The 15,176-nt window shown below is 30.8% G+C and overlaps 1 protein-coding gene across 1 annotated transcript in view; it reads left to right on the top strand.

The window, feature by feature from the left end:
- LOC129975671 (elongation of very long chain fatty acids protein AAEL008004-like) overlaps positions 1-15,176 on the top strand; it is a 64,542-nt gene that overhangs the window by 42,770 nt on the left and 6,596 nt on the right. The window contains exons 5-7 of the mRNA XM_056088790.1: positions 2,857-2,913; positions 4,737-4,842; positions 7,394-7,530. Of these exons, the coding sequence (XP_055944765.1) occupies positions 2,857-2,913; positions 4,737-4,842; positions 7,394-7,530 (300 nt within the window). The remainder of the gene's footprint in view (positions 1-2,856; positions 2,914-4,736; positions 4,843-7,393; positions 7,531-15,176) is intronic.

Raw genomic sequence — 15,176 nt, 5'->3', positions numbered from 1 at the left:
ATGAATGTAACTTCGAAAAGAATGAATATAGAAACAAAAATCAAACGTTTTTATAATAAAAACTGTTAAAAAATTAAGAATATTGAATTTTAAAAATAATCGACATTTTTTTTTGTTGCCAAAAATAGATTTTCAATATTGACGATTACGACATAATCATGCTATTATATAGAGATTTACAAATAGACTATGGATCTATCATGATTGTTGCCAAATGAGAAATTCGGAATTGCTTAGAAGAGAAGTTTTAAAATACATCCTTCTGTGTGAATCCCACGGAAAACATAAACTAATTAGGAACTTGAAAAACAGCAAACACTCACAACGTTTTCAATAAAAAGTTTTCCTCCACCCATTAACTTGCTTCAAATTTGTATTACTCATTGATGTCTACGAGGAAAATAGCGTTCATTGCACCTAAAAATGTGTTCAAAGGATGCACTATAGTGGAAGAAGCATTCATTGTAATATAATGCGATTTTTTTAAACATTTTTTTTATTTGCACGGAAATATCTGCCGCTTCCCTTCTCTAACCTCCATGTAAATGGACTGCTCCAAGATGGATAGTGCAATGATATATTTATGCAGAGGTATATGTACACACTTGAAACTTCGAAAATCGCTCAAAATATCGAATATTTTTTTTATTGCTTAATAATCCTTTCTGATCCTTTCTCTGATTTCCTCTGATCCTTTAGCTTTCAAACGATACCAAGACGTTGTCAATATTCAAATATTTCTCGAGTTATAATTATTTTTCTTGAGGTGCTTTTATTAAAAACTCTAGTTACGGTGTTTTTAAAACTCATTTTATGAAGAATGATATTTTTCCACTATGTTGCTTCATTCAAACAATCATAACTCAACAAGAAATGAACCAAATACAGTTATTTATTTATCAAAAGAATCTGTATGAAATAGCGGATGTTTTGTGCCTCAATGAAAGATATATTTATAGAAATAAATTTTTAATAGCTGTTTAAATGTTAAAATGACAGAAAAAATCTCGCTTTTTCTATTCATCGTTGATGAAAAAATTGTTTTAAAAAACTATACATTTTTATAACTTGTTTGAGGCAGACAACATGAAGACTAATATTAGGCATCATTTTCAACTAGAATTGTGTGTCTGTATAAATTACAATTTAAGATATCATGTTTCAAAAAATAGGCTAATTAGCTCATTAAATATTATTTAATTAATTAATAATGAGTGTAATATGGTTTTTTCTCACTGAAATGAGTTTAAACATATATTAATAACCTATTGTGAAAAAACTGGATTTTTAAAGTTAAAATTTAAAAAAAAATCTTCAAGTGTGTACGTACACCTTAACTCTTTTAATTTCTTCTTTTAAAATACTTTATACCAATCTAATAAATGTAGGAAGAATAGGAATGTGAATATTTTTTTCTAGAAGTTCAGTATTAAACTCATGCTTAGAAAAACACATTCTTTTTTTAATTTTTATACTAATTTAATGATTGGCTCATGTACGAAGAAGAGGACTGAGGATATTGTTGCTAGAGATCGAATTTTGAATTTAATACATTGGAAAACAAATTTAAATATGCCTGACATGGACCAGCGAAGGCAATCTTTAAATATTGAAATTTCACATTCAAATATAAAAAGGACTCACTTTTACAAATTAAATTCAGTCATTTTTCTTGAGAAGGATAGCCCGCTAGCGGCTATAGAGATAAACAGGTAGTCAACCTCTAGCCGTCGGCAATGTAGGGTTGTTAGGATGTGTCTAATTTGCTTTATGTGTTAAATGCGTTGTATCTAATGGTTTTTGGCTGTAGTTCATTAGATATTAAATATAATTTCATTTGAGCTAGCCAATGTCTGTCAGTCTTAAATCACCCAGTCTGAAATTGGGGCCTCGCATTGGGCACCTATGTTATGATATTATCTTTTTACAAAATAAGAGTCTAAGAAAGGATTATTTACCAATTAATGGTTACAAAATGACTCGTGTTTTGTAGCCGTGCTCGCGTATAAAAGAATTGTTAGTTACGAATGTTCGAGATTTCCATCAACTAGGGTGTATAAGACCGAAAACCACAGGAACTTCTACCACCGTAAATATTTGGCACTGGAAACTCGCAAGTCAAAGCCTCAACGTTATATAATATCCAACGTTATAATAATCCAATAATAATCTCTCACCCCCTTTGTCTTGCGGCCTTTGACAATTTGCCTAGTTTGCTTAGTAGGAAATTTGCCACTACTCAAATATTCTATAGTGTTATTCATAAATCAATTACAAACAACCGGAGCATGAATATATTCTTGCAATTGCAAAGTTATACAATTTAAGAACAATTTGAATTTCACTCTCAAAGGATGCCGAATAATTCTGCCTAAAGGACTTTTTCTTCCCTTTTTGTCAAAAAGACTTTCTTATTAATCTAGAGTAATGTAAACAAAACTGTGTCGCACGCAAATCAACAGAAAGACAAAACGAAAGTACTACGGATTAGTATCGCTTCTGTGCACACAGAGAATAAATATACCGTTTGCATACTAATTTCAAATAAAAAAGAATTATATGATATTATTTATTGTAAATCGGTTGTTTACTATTAGGTGAAATAGACTGTTCTGTCCTGTTCCATTTTACAAACGTCCCATTTACCACTTGATTGAGCATTAACTAGCTTCTTTTAAAAAAATAGCCCTTGACATTTTGTTATGATTTAAGAATAGAATTATAGAAATTGTTTTGGGAAAATATACAAAATATTGAGCAATTTTAATATTAAGTTTTGTAAATCCTTTCTTCTTTGAAAGCGAAAACCAAAATTAAAATGTCATTCTTACTTTACTTATTTATCTATTTTTGCAGATGATCTCAATTGGTTGGTGGTTTTTACTACTGAAGATAGTTGAATTTGCTGATACGGTAAGTCCAATTCATGATATTTGATATGCATATGTGAAAGGATACTGATACTGATACTTAAGAATACTTATACTGATACTTAAGAATACTGATGTTTAAAAATACATTTTTGAGAGAATCATACATTTCAAGTTATGCATGCGAGATTTAATCGGAACACCACAAATATTCTTGGTGTATCAACCGGTCGCCAAAAAAGGATAGTATGAATGCATATCCACAAAAAGAAAGATTCTCTTTTTGAAAATATCGTATTTGAAACATTTATTATTATTTTAATTCCTATAACAATATAAGGGATTTTAAGATATTAAAGCGTTTTTAAGTGATTTGTTTTTGCATTTTTAATTGCTTACTTTCTCTTTATTGCAGATTTAAAATTAAAACTTCAGTAATTCAGTGACTGCACGAAGCACGAGTTAAAATCGTCATTGTATGCGAAGGGTTAATTTTACATGATACCGCATTTTAATAATTTTTTTTCATTCATTAATAAACTTCTTGACATAAAAATCATTCAAATGTGTCAATTGCTTCCAAGGTTAAAGAATGAAATCGAAACTTTATACCAGAATCTTAATTTATTATTTCTTTTTAACGCTCTGGTAAGTAGTACTATTAAATGGAACAATAAAAAAATGGTCTGATTACCTTCAATTAAAAAAAAATATTATTTTTATTACTTGATGAATTGCCCTAATTCCACATTCAATTGTTACAAACTCCATTCAATAAATTATAGATATCTATCTTTTCACGTTTTTTTATAGTACACATTCATCTTTTTTTTTTTCGAAATTGTCAGATTGGTCTATTGATTATTGCTATTCAATTTTTTTATTGTACTTTTCTGAAGGAAAATTCTTAGCCATCATATATTTTAGATAATTGAATTTACTTTTTCAATTATCAGCATGGATCAGTTGTAGTAAAAAAGCTTTATTTTATATGAAAAAAAAAAGTTGGTATGTGTGCGTTGATTATGTATACAATCAAATTAAGAAATCCTTTCAATTTACTAAATAAATTCAAATTTCCTGTTGTTGTTGTGTTGATTTTGTATAATATAATAATTGTTCAAAGGGCCAGTGTTTTTGAATAAAGGTAGGGCGGCGTCTTCCCCGTGATCTGGGCGTCTTGGGCTCGAGTCCCGGTTCGGGCATGGCTCTTCTTCTTCTTTGTTCTATCTATGAGGTGTATGAATGTCCCCTCCCCATGTAAAAAGGGGTTGTGCAAGCGAATAGGACGCATGAAGTAGAAAAGTCGTACTCTTGGCCCTAGTTGGCACTACTGAAAAAAAAAGAGACGCTGACCCGGCTTAAATCGCTGACAGATAACTGTCAGCGGGCCTGTAAAGTGCCATAAGCCACAACACAACAACAACTGTTCAATGTGATATAATAACTAGAATAACTAACTTGAAGCATTCACAGAAGACAATCCAATCGAAATGTATTTAGACACGAATAAAACAATAACAATTTTTTAATGGCTTTATTTATTGGATTGGTCATTCAAATCACTTTTTCTAAAAACAACCATATAGAAATCATTTTAATTTGTTGAATAATATTTCTAGAATAAGATTTCTATTCGAATTCGAATTCAGACAGATGTAAATACTATTAAAGAATTTTTAGATAGCCTTTTTTTTGAAAGGAATAATTTTTTTGAAACCATATTGCATATATAAATGTTTGCCAGATATTTCTTCCTTTATAATATACATTTAAACGAATTCGTGAAAATTCTGTTCATGTTTTAAAACAAGAATTAATTTTAGCTAATTGCGTTAACTGCTAATTCTATTTTGCTCTTTTCAGATTTTCTTCGTGCTGCGTAAGAAATTCACTCATATTTCAGCGTTGCATGTCATTCATCACTCATTGGTAGCCTGGGGAATATGGATCGGCATGAAATTCGGCGCGGGTGAGTAAACAGCGATGTTTTTGTTCTTTTCCTTGTCGAATTATACCTTTCCTTAGAATCTTAAAGTAAATTAATGCAAAAAGAAAGTATAAGCTATGGATTGAGATTATTCAATGTATCAAAATTCAATATTTCTTAAAAATAACTCGAAAATTTACCACAGGTTCCAATATTTTAATGTCCTTTATTGACTCGCAAGTTATTTCAATTTCCAACTCTAAAAATACAATTTAAAAGAAAATTTTATAATTTTCATTTTGATAAATCTATACTAGTAAGATGTCTAGGTTGATACATTACTGAGACTATTGTGATTTTAACAGAATGGGTTTCATATTTAATTTAACTAAAGATTCGCTGCGTATTTGAATAGCAGAATATGAAAATTCTTTTGCTTATGTCTCAATAACAGAAACAAAAAATTTAATTCGGTGACCATAAAGTTTATAAAAAGACGAACAGAAAAGAAAAATCAATTTAAACAGTTTTACTCATTTCTTTATTTCTGGAGCTTGACGGTTTCATTTAGTTGGTGTTTAAAGGTGACAGACACACACAGAGAGAGAGAGAGACAGAGAGAGAGAAACAGATACACACACAAGAGAGTGAGAGAGAGACAGATAGACACACACACAAGAGAGTGAGAGAGAGACAGATAGACACACACACAAGAGAGTGAGAGTGAGACAGATAGACACATACACACGAGAGAGAGAGAGAGAGACAGATAGACACACACACGAGAGAGAGAGATAGAGAGACAGATAGATACACATACAAAAGAGAGAGAGACACACACACACGACAGATAGACACACACACACACACACACACACACACACAAGAGAGATAGATAGACACACACACAAGAGAGAGAGAGAGAGAGACAGATAGACACACACACAAGAGAGAGAGAGAGAGAGAGAGAGACAGATAGACACACACACACACAAGAGAGAGAGAGAGACAAGAGAGAGAGAGAGACAAGAGAGATAGAGAGACAAGAGAGAGAGACACACACACACACACAAGAGAGAGAGAGAGAGAGACACACACACACACAAGAGAGAGAGAGAGACACACACACACACAAGAGAGAGAGACACACACACACAAGAGAGAGAGACACACACACACAAGAGAGAGAGACACACACACACAAGAGAGAGAGAGAGAGAGAGCAGACACACACACACAAATCAACATAAAAATGAAGAGATGGAGGAAACAAAGAAACAAGCGTAGATTTAGACAGCTAATAAAATAAAATAAAAAAAAAAAGACAAATGAAGTTAAACGCTTTGCTTTCAGTTTTTGCCTGTGTTATCTAGTTGATCGAGATGATCAATGCAGTGGTCGAAAATGGCGCATTTTTATCAGATGGTAATATTTAAAATTTTCTAATTCTCTCGATTTTACTCGGAATAAAGTGGAACTTTTTTTATATTTAAATTTTAATGCCCCAAGAATATTTTACTAAATATTCATAGAACCGAAGGTCTGTATAAAAATATAAAATTCTTCATTCATCGGAATATTTATTCATTCAAACTGCATTAAATATTATCCTTTTCTTCATTTAGACCATTTTTCCTACTAGATGTTTATACCTACCTAATGATAATTTTTTAGGAATTAGATATTGGAAACCGAATGGAATATATATATATATATATATATATATATATATATATATATATATATATATATATATATATATATATATATATATATATATATATATATATATAAACCACGATTACCTTAAATACTACATAATAATTGAATTAATATTATAGATATTTTGAAACTTCGCAGGAACCTTGTTCTTGAACTTATCTTTATAAAAAATTCATGTTTATTTTCTTCCCTGTGGACACGTGCTGAAACTTACACTTTCTTAGGTTTATTTTTCCTTAATTGTTAACATTATTGACAACCCGATGGCAACACATTGATAAAAGCTCATCCCCCCACCCCCACCTTCTTGTGTAACGTGCTCATGCAAGTTAAATTTTATTTTGTGTGAAATAAATTTTTGAAAAATATGTTTAAAATTAAAAATAAAAAATGAAATTATACGTTAAAAATCGGTTTAATTGAAAAGATAATTTTTGAATTTCAACATGATGTAAAAATCACTTTTGTGCTATAATATTTTCTGATATTAAGAGAAAACTTCAAAGCTTCGCTTAATTTTTTTAATTAATTAGATCCTTGGTATATATGCACCCTCTAGTACATATATCCCTCCAAAGTACATATTTACCAAGTTTGGCTGCTCTAGGCCAAACAGTCAAGCCTGTAGAAAGGCAATACACACATTCATTATAAATAAAAATGTTTTTGCTTGTGTATTTTCTGATAGTATCATTTTCAAATTATATTTAGTTAAATCGAAATATAGAATTTGTAATTTTCAGAAAAATACTCAAATTTATCAATCAGATGAAATTTTTTGATTCAATTTCCAAATAAGACTATGCGTTGCAATATTATGAACAACAGATGCTCTTTTAAAATATTTTCCTGATTTAAACTATATTTCTAGGTGGAAATAATGCCTTTTTCCCTTTCATCAACTGCTTTGTCCACACCATTATGTATTCCTACTACTGTTTAGCAGCTTTAGGACCTGGAATGAGGAAATATCTTTGGTGGAAGAAATACCTCACAATTTTGCAGATGGTAATTACTTTTTCTTTTATATAATATAATCCCATTCGAGCATACCATTATAAATATTAGCATTAAAGAGTAATAATTTTTCTATTTATATAACTATCTATTATTGATACAATTATGTTCCTTTCATAATTGCAAAAATTCCGGGTTTTAAATGCTTTAAATAATTGTGTTCTTTTTATCGAATAGTATTTTCTATTAAATTCTTCCATTTTTACTGTTATTCAGTCATCATAAAATCATTTACATCAAAATATCGGGGAAGAAACTTTAAAATAAAATAAATAAATAATTCAAAAAATTAATGTTCTTTCAAAACATATGATTAACTACAAGATTTTTGAAACTGAAGTTATAATAAAACAAAGTAATAATCTGTTATTAATTTAATACTAAAATCTGTTAATACTAAAAGTTTAACTAAATCTGTTAATACTACTGTTTAATACTAATCTGTTAATACTAAAAGCAAATTCGTCTAAGTGTTTTTAAACAACACAAGGAGAAAAGTTCTTGCATATTTTTAAACTTCGACATTCTTTAGTCCTGGGCATGACTTTTCATAATTATTTTATTTAAGTTGAAAATAATTTCCTTTCTCCATGGTAAAAATATTCAGAAAAAAATAAAACATTCTTGTGTATAGATACAATGGTTCTCAAAATTGAGTATACACTATTCTCTCTCTTCACTAAAGGTTTAAAAATGTATTTAAGAGTTTAGTTTCCTATTTAAGAGTTTAGTTTCCTATTTAAGAGTTTAGACAATAGTTAAATTCACATTAGTAAACATATAAAATTTATATATAAGAAAGACGAACTCAAAGTTACAAATTCTTTAACTACAAAATTGAGTTACAGTTAGTCTAGTTCGGTTATAAAAAAGGAAGTAAAATTCTCATGCTTAATAATTAAAAGTACATTGCAACACTGAATTCATTATATAGGCTCATTTTAAGAAGTAGACTCGTGATCAAATCGTGATTTTTACGAAATATGTGTGAATTGGGAAATTTTATGACGCACAAATTTTCTCCGTATATTTTTGGGGTTGGAGTAAATTTTGACGATGACTCCCAATTTAGAAACTTCAACTTCAGAATTTCATCAGTCGAGCTGTTATCATTTCACTTTTTGCTTCTTTGCTTAATGCATTCTTTAATAAGCATTAAACATTTATATCAGTATCATACTTAGAAGAAATTTTATCGTGTTATTTTAGAAATATAATGAAAAACAAGGATGGTATGTCCTCAGTTTTTGGGAGCCAGTGTATGCAATGTTGAAAGATATATTAAATTTGAAATATTCCAGTAGCGGTATATGCATGAAATCAGATATTTCAGAAAATTAAGCGGCACAATTTGCGAGTTTGATTCGCATAATTTTTCTATCTTTAAAGTTTATCGAAACCCTAATTGAAACTTACTTTAGTATGCACCTTCACATCGTTAAGAATGCCTACAATACCAGACCTCCAAAAATCAGATATCAAGATGGCCAACAAAGTAAATGGTACTGTGTAAGACTAGCTAGAAGAGCAACTTCGCTTACCGGTTTGTGTTACTATATTGGCGACAAACACAAGGGGCACATTAAAGTAGATTTCAGCCGAACCCTTTACAATCTCATTTTCATGTTAATTTTATCCCCCCCCCCCGTATAATTGATTATCTATAAAAATTGGTAGATTTTTAATTCGATATGAAATTGTTAATAGAAAAGGAGATTTTACTAGTATTTCGGTATTAAGTCAAACTGATATCACTTGAAATTATTGCTTGCCCTGGTTATTAAAATAAACATTCCTCGGTGCCCCGTCTACCAAAATGGCGGGAATAGTTCTTGTCAATGAAATCTGAAATATTAGGTTAATCTAAAAGTATCATAGATAACTAAAAGTATCATGGCTAAATATTAAATTTTTATATGAATATAATCGCTTTAAAAATATTGCCTCGGATTTTTCGAATAATGCGTTTTTGAATGAAAGCGAAACTTTTTGTGCTGTATTCATGGTCTAGTGCTTTCATGAATGGTAATATGTCATCACTTACTAACATAGAAGAAAATCTCGGTTTAAATAGCATTTTCGGATTAAATAATAATTCTGTTTAAGAAATTTCTGAAATGAAGATCTATTCAAAGATTTATTTGATTCTTAAGCTGATACAAATCTATAATGCTCTTAAAATATATCCGCTCAAGTATTCAGGTATGATTTTAAAAATAAACGTTCTGTTTGACCATGGATTATCGTTTTATCAAATGTTTGCTACAATGCAGCAATCATCATCCAAAATCTCTGATTGTTATTTTTTCAAAATTAGAAGATAATCCTTGATCAGTGGTGGTTTTTCGCATAGGCGTCAGAGGCGCTCGCCTTGTGGCTTGAGACGCGGGGGGACCTCAAAATCTATTTGAAGTATATCATAGCGTTAATCCAAGGACGAAATTATGATATTGGATAAGAAGAGGAGATTTGAAAACATTTGAAAATGGCCCTTTTGTTTCGTCCTCTCTAATTCTGCTACTGTCTATGATGTATCTAACTTTTTATAGAGACAGAGGCCATCTGGTGGAAAATTAGATGCTTATAAGTTCTAAACCTCATGTCATCCACGCGTATGTATTCTGCATAAACATGTTGCACGTTTAACCTTTCCTAGGGCCGTGGGAATTATGCTTCCCACCAAATTTATCAATATTTGTATGAAATTTTGTAGGTTGGCATAAGTTCTGACACATTTTTTTTAGAAAGACAGGAATTTAGATTCAGTTCTTTATCTCACACAAAATGATGTGTCATGATTTGTTACTTAATTATTAATTACCAAATTAATTAATTAATCAAATTAAATTTATATAATAAGCTAAATGAATCCCTTTTCTTGTTCAAATTTCAACCCTAAAAATATTTTAACATAATATGACTAGAAAAAAATTTAAAGGGTTAATTTGTGTATGTTCAAACCCCTTCCCCTGGTCTGGAACTTAGCGAAGGGGGTCCTTACTCAAATTTTCCTCGGTATCCGATTTCGACTTAAAATCTCAAAATTCATCTTCCACTTTAACATTTTATTAACTGCCGCCGTCGTTAACTAAAGTAGACATAATTACTTTCTCGCATAAATACAAAGAAAAATATTAAAATCACCAAAAAAAATTCAACCTTGATCGAGTCTTCACATTTTAGACCTCACTGAGTTCGAAGAACGCATTTTTGAAATTATATCTGTCTGTGAATATACGATAACTTAAAAATGTTTTTACAAATGTAATTTAGTATGTAGTTTGAACACCTAATGTGTAGATTTCTATCACAATTTGAACGAAATCCTTTCGCAGGAAGTTTATTTGTCTATCTTTCAGAATGCAAGTGAATAACATAATATAAAAGATCTAAAAAAGATCTAAAATTAAGATCTAAAAAATCTATACACAATTATTCGGTATCTAATGCGTAAATCAACTCCAACGATTTATTTAAATTTATCATGCCGCTGGCCATATGTTGGTCTGCATATTCATTTGCATTCATGCAAACGATATAGCATAAAAAACGCCACAACCTAAATAAATGAAATTTGGTACGTGTAGACCTGTAGTTCTATATTAAATTTTGATTTCGATCGATCGGATAAAACAAGCCTAAAATATAAATTTGGTTTTCTTCACTACGTAGCACAAAACGTTCATGCTTGAAATTCTGAAATTGAAAAGCTTGTGCACTTGTGGCGTTCACGATCTTCCCAAAGTTCATATTTTTTGTGAGAAGGGGGAGGCTAAAAATTTTATTACAGGATATGCGAGAAATTTTTGAGGAGACAACTTCTTCTCGGTTTATTTTTTTCTATTAAATTTAATTAATTTGAACATTATCTCTCATACAGCAGACAGATTATTAAAATTTTGCTAAGAATCAGATCTGAATATGAAATGGATTTTCTATTAAAATGTTTCTTAATGATATCAAAAGCAAAGAGGAAGTGAAATAACAATACTAGCAGCTGATCCAAGTATAACATTAACATTTAAACTGGCACTAGACTCCATTGTCTGGGATTTGAATACAAATTCATAAAATAATTGAATTTATTCACAATATGTTCATTACAAGTTCATTAAAAAATAATACATTTACGTCTGATTTGAATATAAAGAAAAAAAAAGCTTTACTTTCTATTTGAATTTTTTTATATATTTGCTTTTTGATATACAAAGTATTTAAAAAAAAAAAAATACTGAAATCGTTGAAATTCTTGAATTTGATGTATCTTCACTTTTTAGGCCTCCCTGAGTTTGAGATTATAACATTTGAAATTTGTCATGCTTACCTGTAAATATGAATATTCAAAAGACATAATGCCATTGAATGATGATATTTGATATATGATCTTCATAATAAATGTATAGAAATTAAATTCTACAAAATTTGCGAAAGAGAAGTGTATCTGTTATCAATCCGTTTGTAAGCTTATGAACAATATAATTGAAAGAAAGAAACAAATTGGATAGTAACTTATCCACCAATTTCATTTAACTCGGTTCTCCTAGATCACCAGAGGCCGCGGTGGCCTGGTGGTAAGGTCTCGGCTTGTAAGCCGTAGGGTTTCAGGTTCGTGACCCGATTTCACCGAAGAATCGTCGTGTAAGGGGGTCTGTTGCACGTTAAATCCGTCGGACCAAACGTCCTCCCGCTGGTGTGGTGTGGTGTGGTGTGGAGAGGGGGATGCCAGCTCAGGTGTCGTCCTCGTCATCTGACCGCGGTTCAAAATGACGAGGTCCGTCCCAAAATATCCCTAGTGTTGCTTTACAACGGGACGTTAATATAACTAAACTAAACTAAACTAAACCTAGATCACCAGACTGATTATACATGACTGCTTATACTTATTTGTAGAAAATTTTGGTAGCGTTTATTTGCTGTAGCAAATTGTTTACATGAAGTTGATGAATTTGATTTCCTGTTTTACTGTACCGGCTTGGGAATCCAATTAATTCCTATCAACTTACTATAGCACTCTCTTTTTTATTAAAAGAGAACAAAACAGTAAAACTAATTGCTTGGCTTGTTGTTCTTATCAGAAAAACTATCAGCGCGCTCCAATTTCCCAGAATTGACACTTTTTCCTGTGGATCTTTGCGCCGTGCGGTTAATCCTCAATTTGTTATACATGGCGACCAAGTGTAACGATGGTCACACAGAAGTCAGTGGAGTGAAACCCCTAAACACGTGGAAAGTTGATGTTTTGAACGTGCGTATGTCTCCTCCGATACACTCAATATTCTCTTGGCCTAATTAAGGAGATATTCCTGGTGATGTTATTCAAGGAATTAAACGGTTCAAACGCAATTTGGAATGCGAGTTTTCAATATTTTTTTTCTGACACAATTTATTTGATTTTACTTGTTAAAATAAGAAAGAAATAATCAATAAGAATACAACATTTTTTTAATTAAAAAAATTTCAATTCGTCATTTTGAAAAAAAAAAATCAAAACCCAACACAGTATTTTAACTTTTCATATACAAATATAATGGAAATGTTGCATTCGCCAATAAATTCGAACTGGAGATTTTGACGTACCTTCACCTATCAGATCTCTCTTTTTAGTTCGAAAAACATATTTTATAACATTATGTCTGTCTGTGAACCTGAAAATGTAAAAAAATTTTGAGCTAGAAGGATGAAATTTGGTATATGTACTTACGACCAAATTTGTAGATTTCTATTCAATTTTGAACGAAATCCATTCACAGGAAGACTGTCTGGCTGGCTGATCGATTACAAGCGAACTTGGTAACTCCAAAATGCAACTCCGCATTGACTAGTTCCGCACACTCGTTTCACTCATAAACACCTTTTATTCGGTAATCGAGCTCCTGTCTGCTCTAGATGACAAGTGATTTTAACCGTTCTTCATCTTTTAACAGAGTGTCCTAATTTTGATCATCATCGTTTACGTTTTTTCTGTGCTTCAACAGTGGACATGCAAATGCTCGTGGGGGAACGTTCCCACAAAAAATCTTTTGAAATTTTTAAAAGCAATTGGTTTTTATAATTTTATTTAACATTTCATTTCGTTGCCAATTTTTACAATGTTTGAAGATATGTAATTTTTTTAATCAGTTTTTAATTCTACAGTATCTTACATATAAACGCCTTATATATTTTAACCATACGACTGGCGCAGCATAGTCAAATATGGCTCTTGCGCCACTAAATCCCACTATCCATCCATCCATCCAAAATGCAAAGAGCTAGATAGAATAAATTTTGTACACAGATTTAATATTTAAAATGTAGATTTTTTTATTAAATTTTGAACTAAATCTGTGAAACGATTGACCGTCTGTCTATCTGTAATTAGGCATGCATGTAGACCTAATAACTCATAAATGGAATCAATGAAATTCGACATTTTATCTCGTGACTACAATTGTAATTCCATGTCAACTTTTGGTTTTATTCGGTTGGCAAAAAGGCTTCTAAATTATATAATTGCATGACAGATTCAGTAAAAATGCTAAATTCCCGCCGATGGTCTATATTTCGTAACTATTGTTTGCTATACAGTACAAGGCATTTATGGCCATAATATTTTTCGTGGAGAAGGAATAAGACCTCGATTAGAGAGCATGTGAGGAAGTTTCGAAGATACCTTTCCAGCAGGTTTTAAAGGCTGTAAGTTACCGTTAAGAATAGTTTTATCTGTTAAAAGATAGTATTTAAAAGCATTAAATTTAAATTAATACGTTTTTTAATTATAATCATTAATTTAAAGAAATTATTTAAAGAATCTGCTTTTATATGAGAAATTGATTTTGGGTTATGCACCCATTTTTGACTCACAAAAACTCAAATTTGGTGAACACGTGCGTTACAAATAAAATGGATGTAACAATTCAGGTTCAGATTGCAACATTTCGCAATCTGAACCAATCGGCTGTACCTATTTATTTCCAATACAATTGCTACTCTTTTATAAACTGCAGAACGGTCAATGAAGGATTTCTAATCAGGTAGATTAAGTAACTGCATAAGGTCACTAGGTTGAGTGACAGGCAGAGTTTAAAAAAATTATTAATCTTATATGCTGTTATTTGTATACAATTCAAAGTCATTCAGTTATAAAATATTAAACTACAAAGTATGTTCATACTGAATTATCAAAATAATTAATCATAATATAAACGATTATTTATTTATTATAATGTCACTTGATATTGTAATAGACAGATAGAATAGAAGTAACAATCCAATTTTTCTAATGCAATTTAATACGACTGAATAATTACACTTGATTGAAAACCTAACCAAAATAAATGTACATAACATTAAATTGTTGTTGTTGTTTCTGATGGCACATGTCATAGACAAACTCGCTTTTATTATGTTAGCGAATTTAAGCCGAAATTATTGCGTCTCTTGTTTTTCAGTAGCGCCATCTAGGGCCAAGAGTATGATTCAGCTACTCACGCGTCACAACCCTTTTTACGGGGTGAACTTTATTCATGCATTTCATTCATTCAGCCACAGATCGTAGTTTAGACTTGAACCAGTGAACGATCACCTCTAATCCATTACCCCCAGTGGTATTACTCTCTACATGGAGAACTTTGGGACCACTACAAATTTATACGTGC

Source organism: Argiope bruennichi, chromosome 7, assembly GCF_947563725.1.
Source record: "Argiope bruennichi chromosome 7, qqArgBrue1.1, whole genome shotgun sequence".
Classification (NCBI taxonomy): Eukaryota; Metazoa; Arthropoda; class Arachnida; order Araneae; family Araneidae; genus Argiope; species Argiope bruennichi.
The sequence above is the reverse complement of the archived record's forward strand: the minus strand, read 5'-3'. Positions and strand labels throughout refer to the sequence as shown.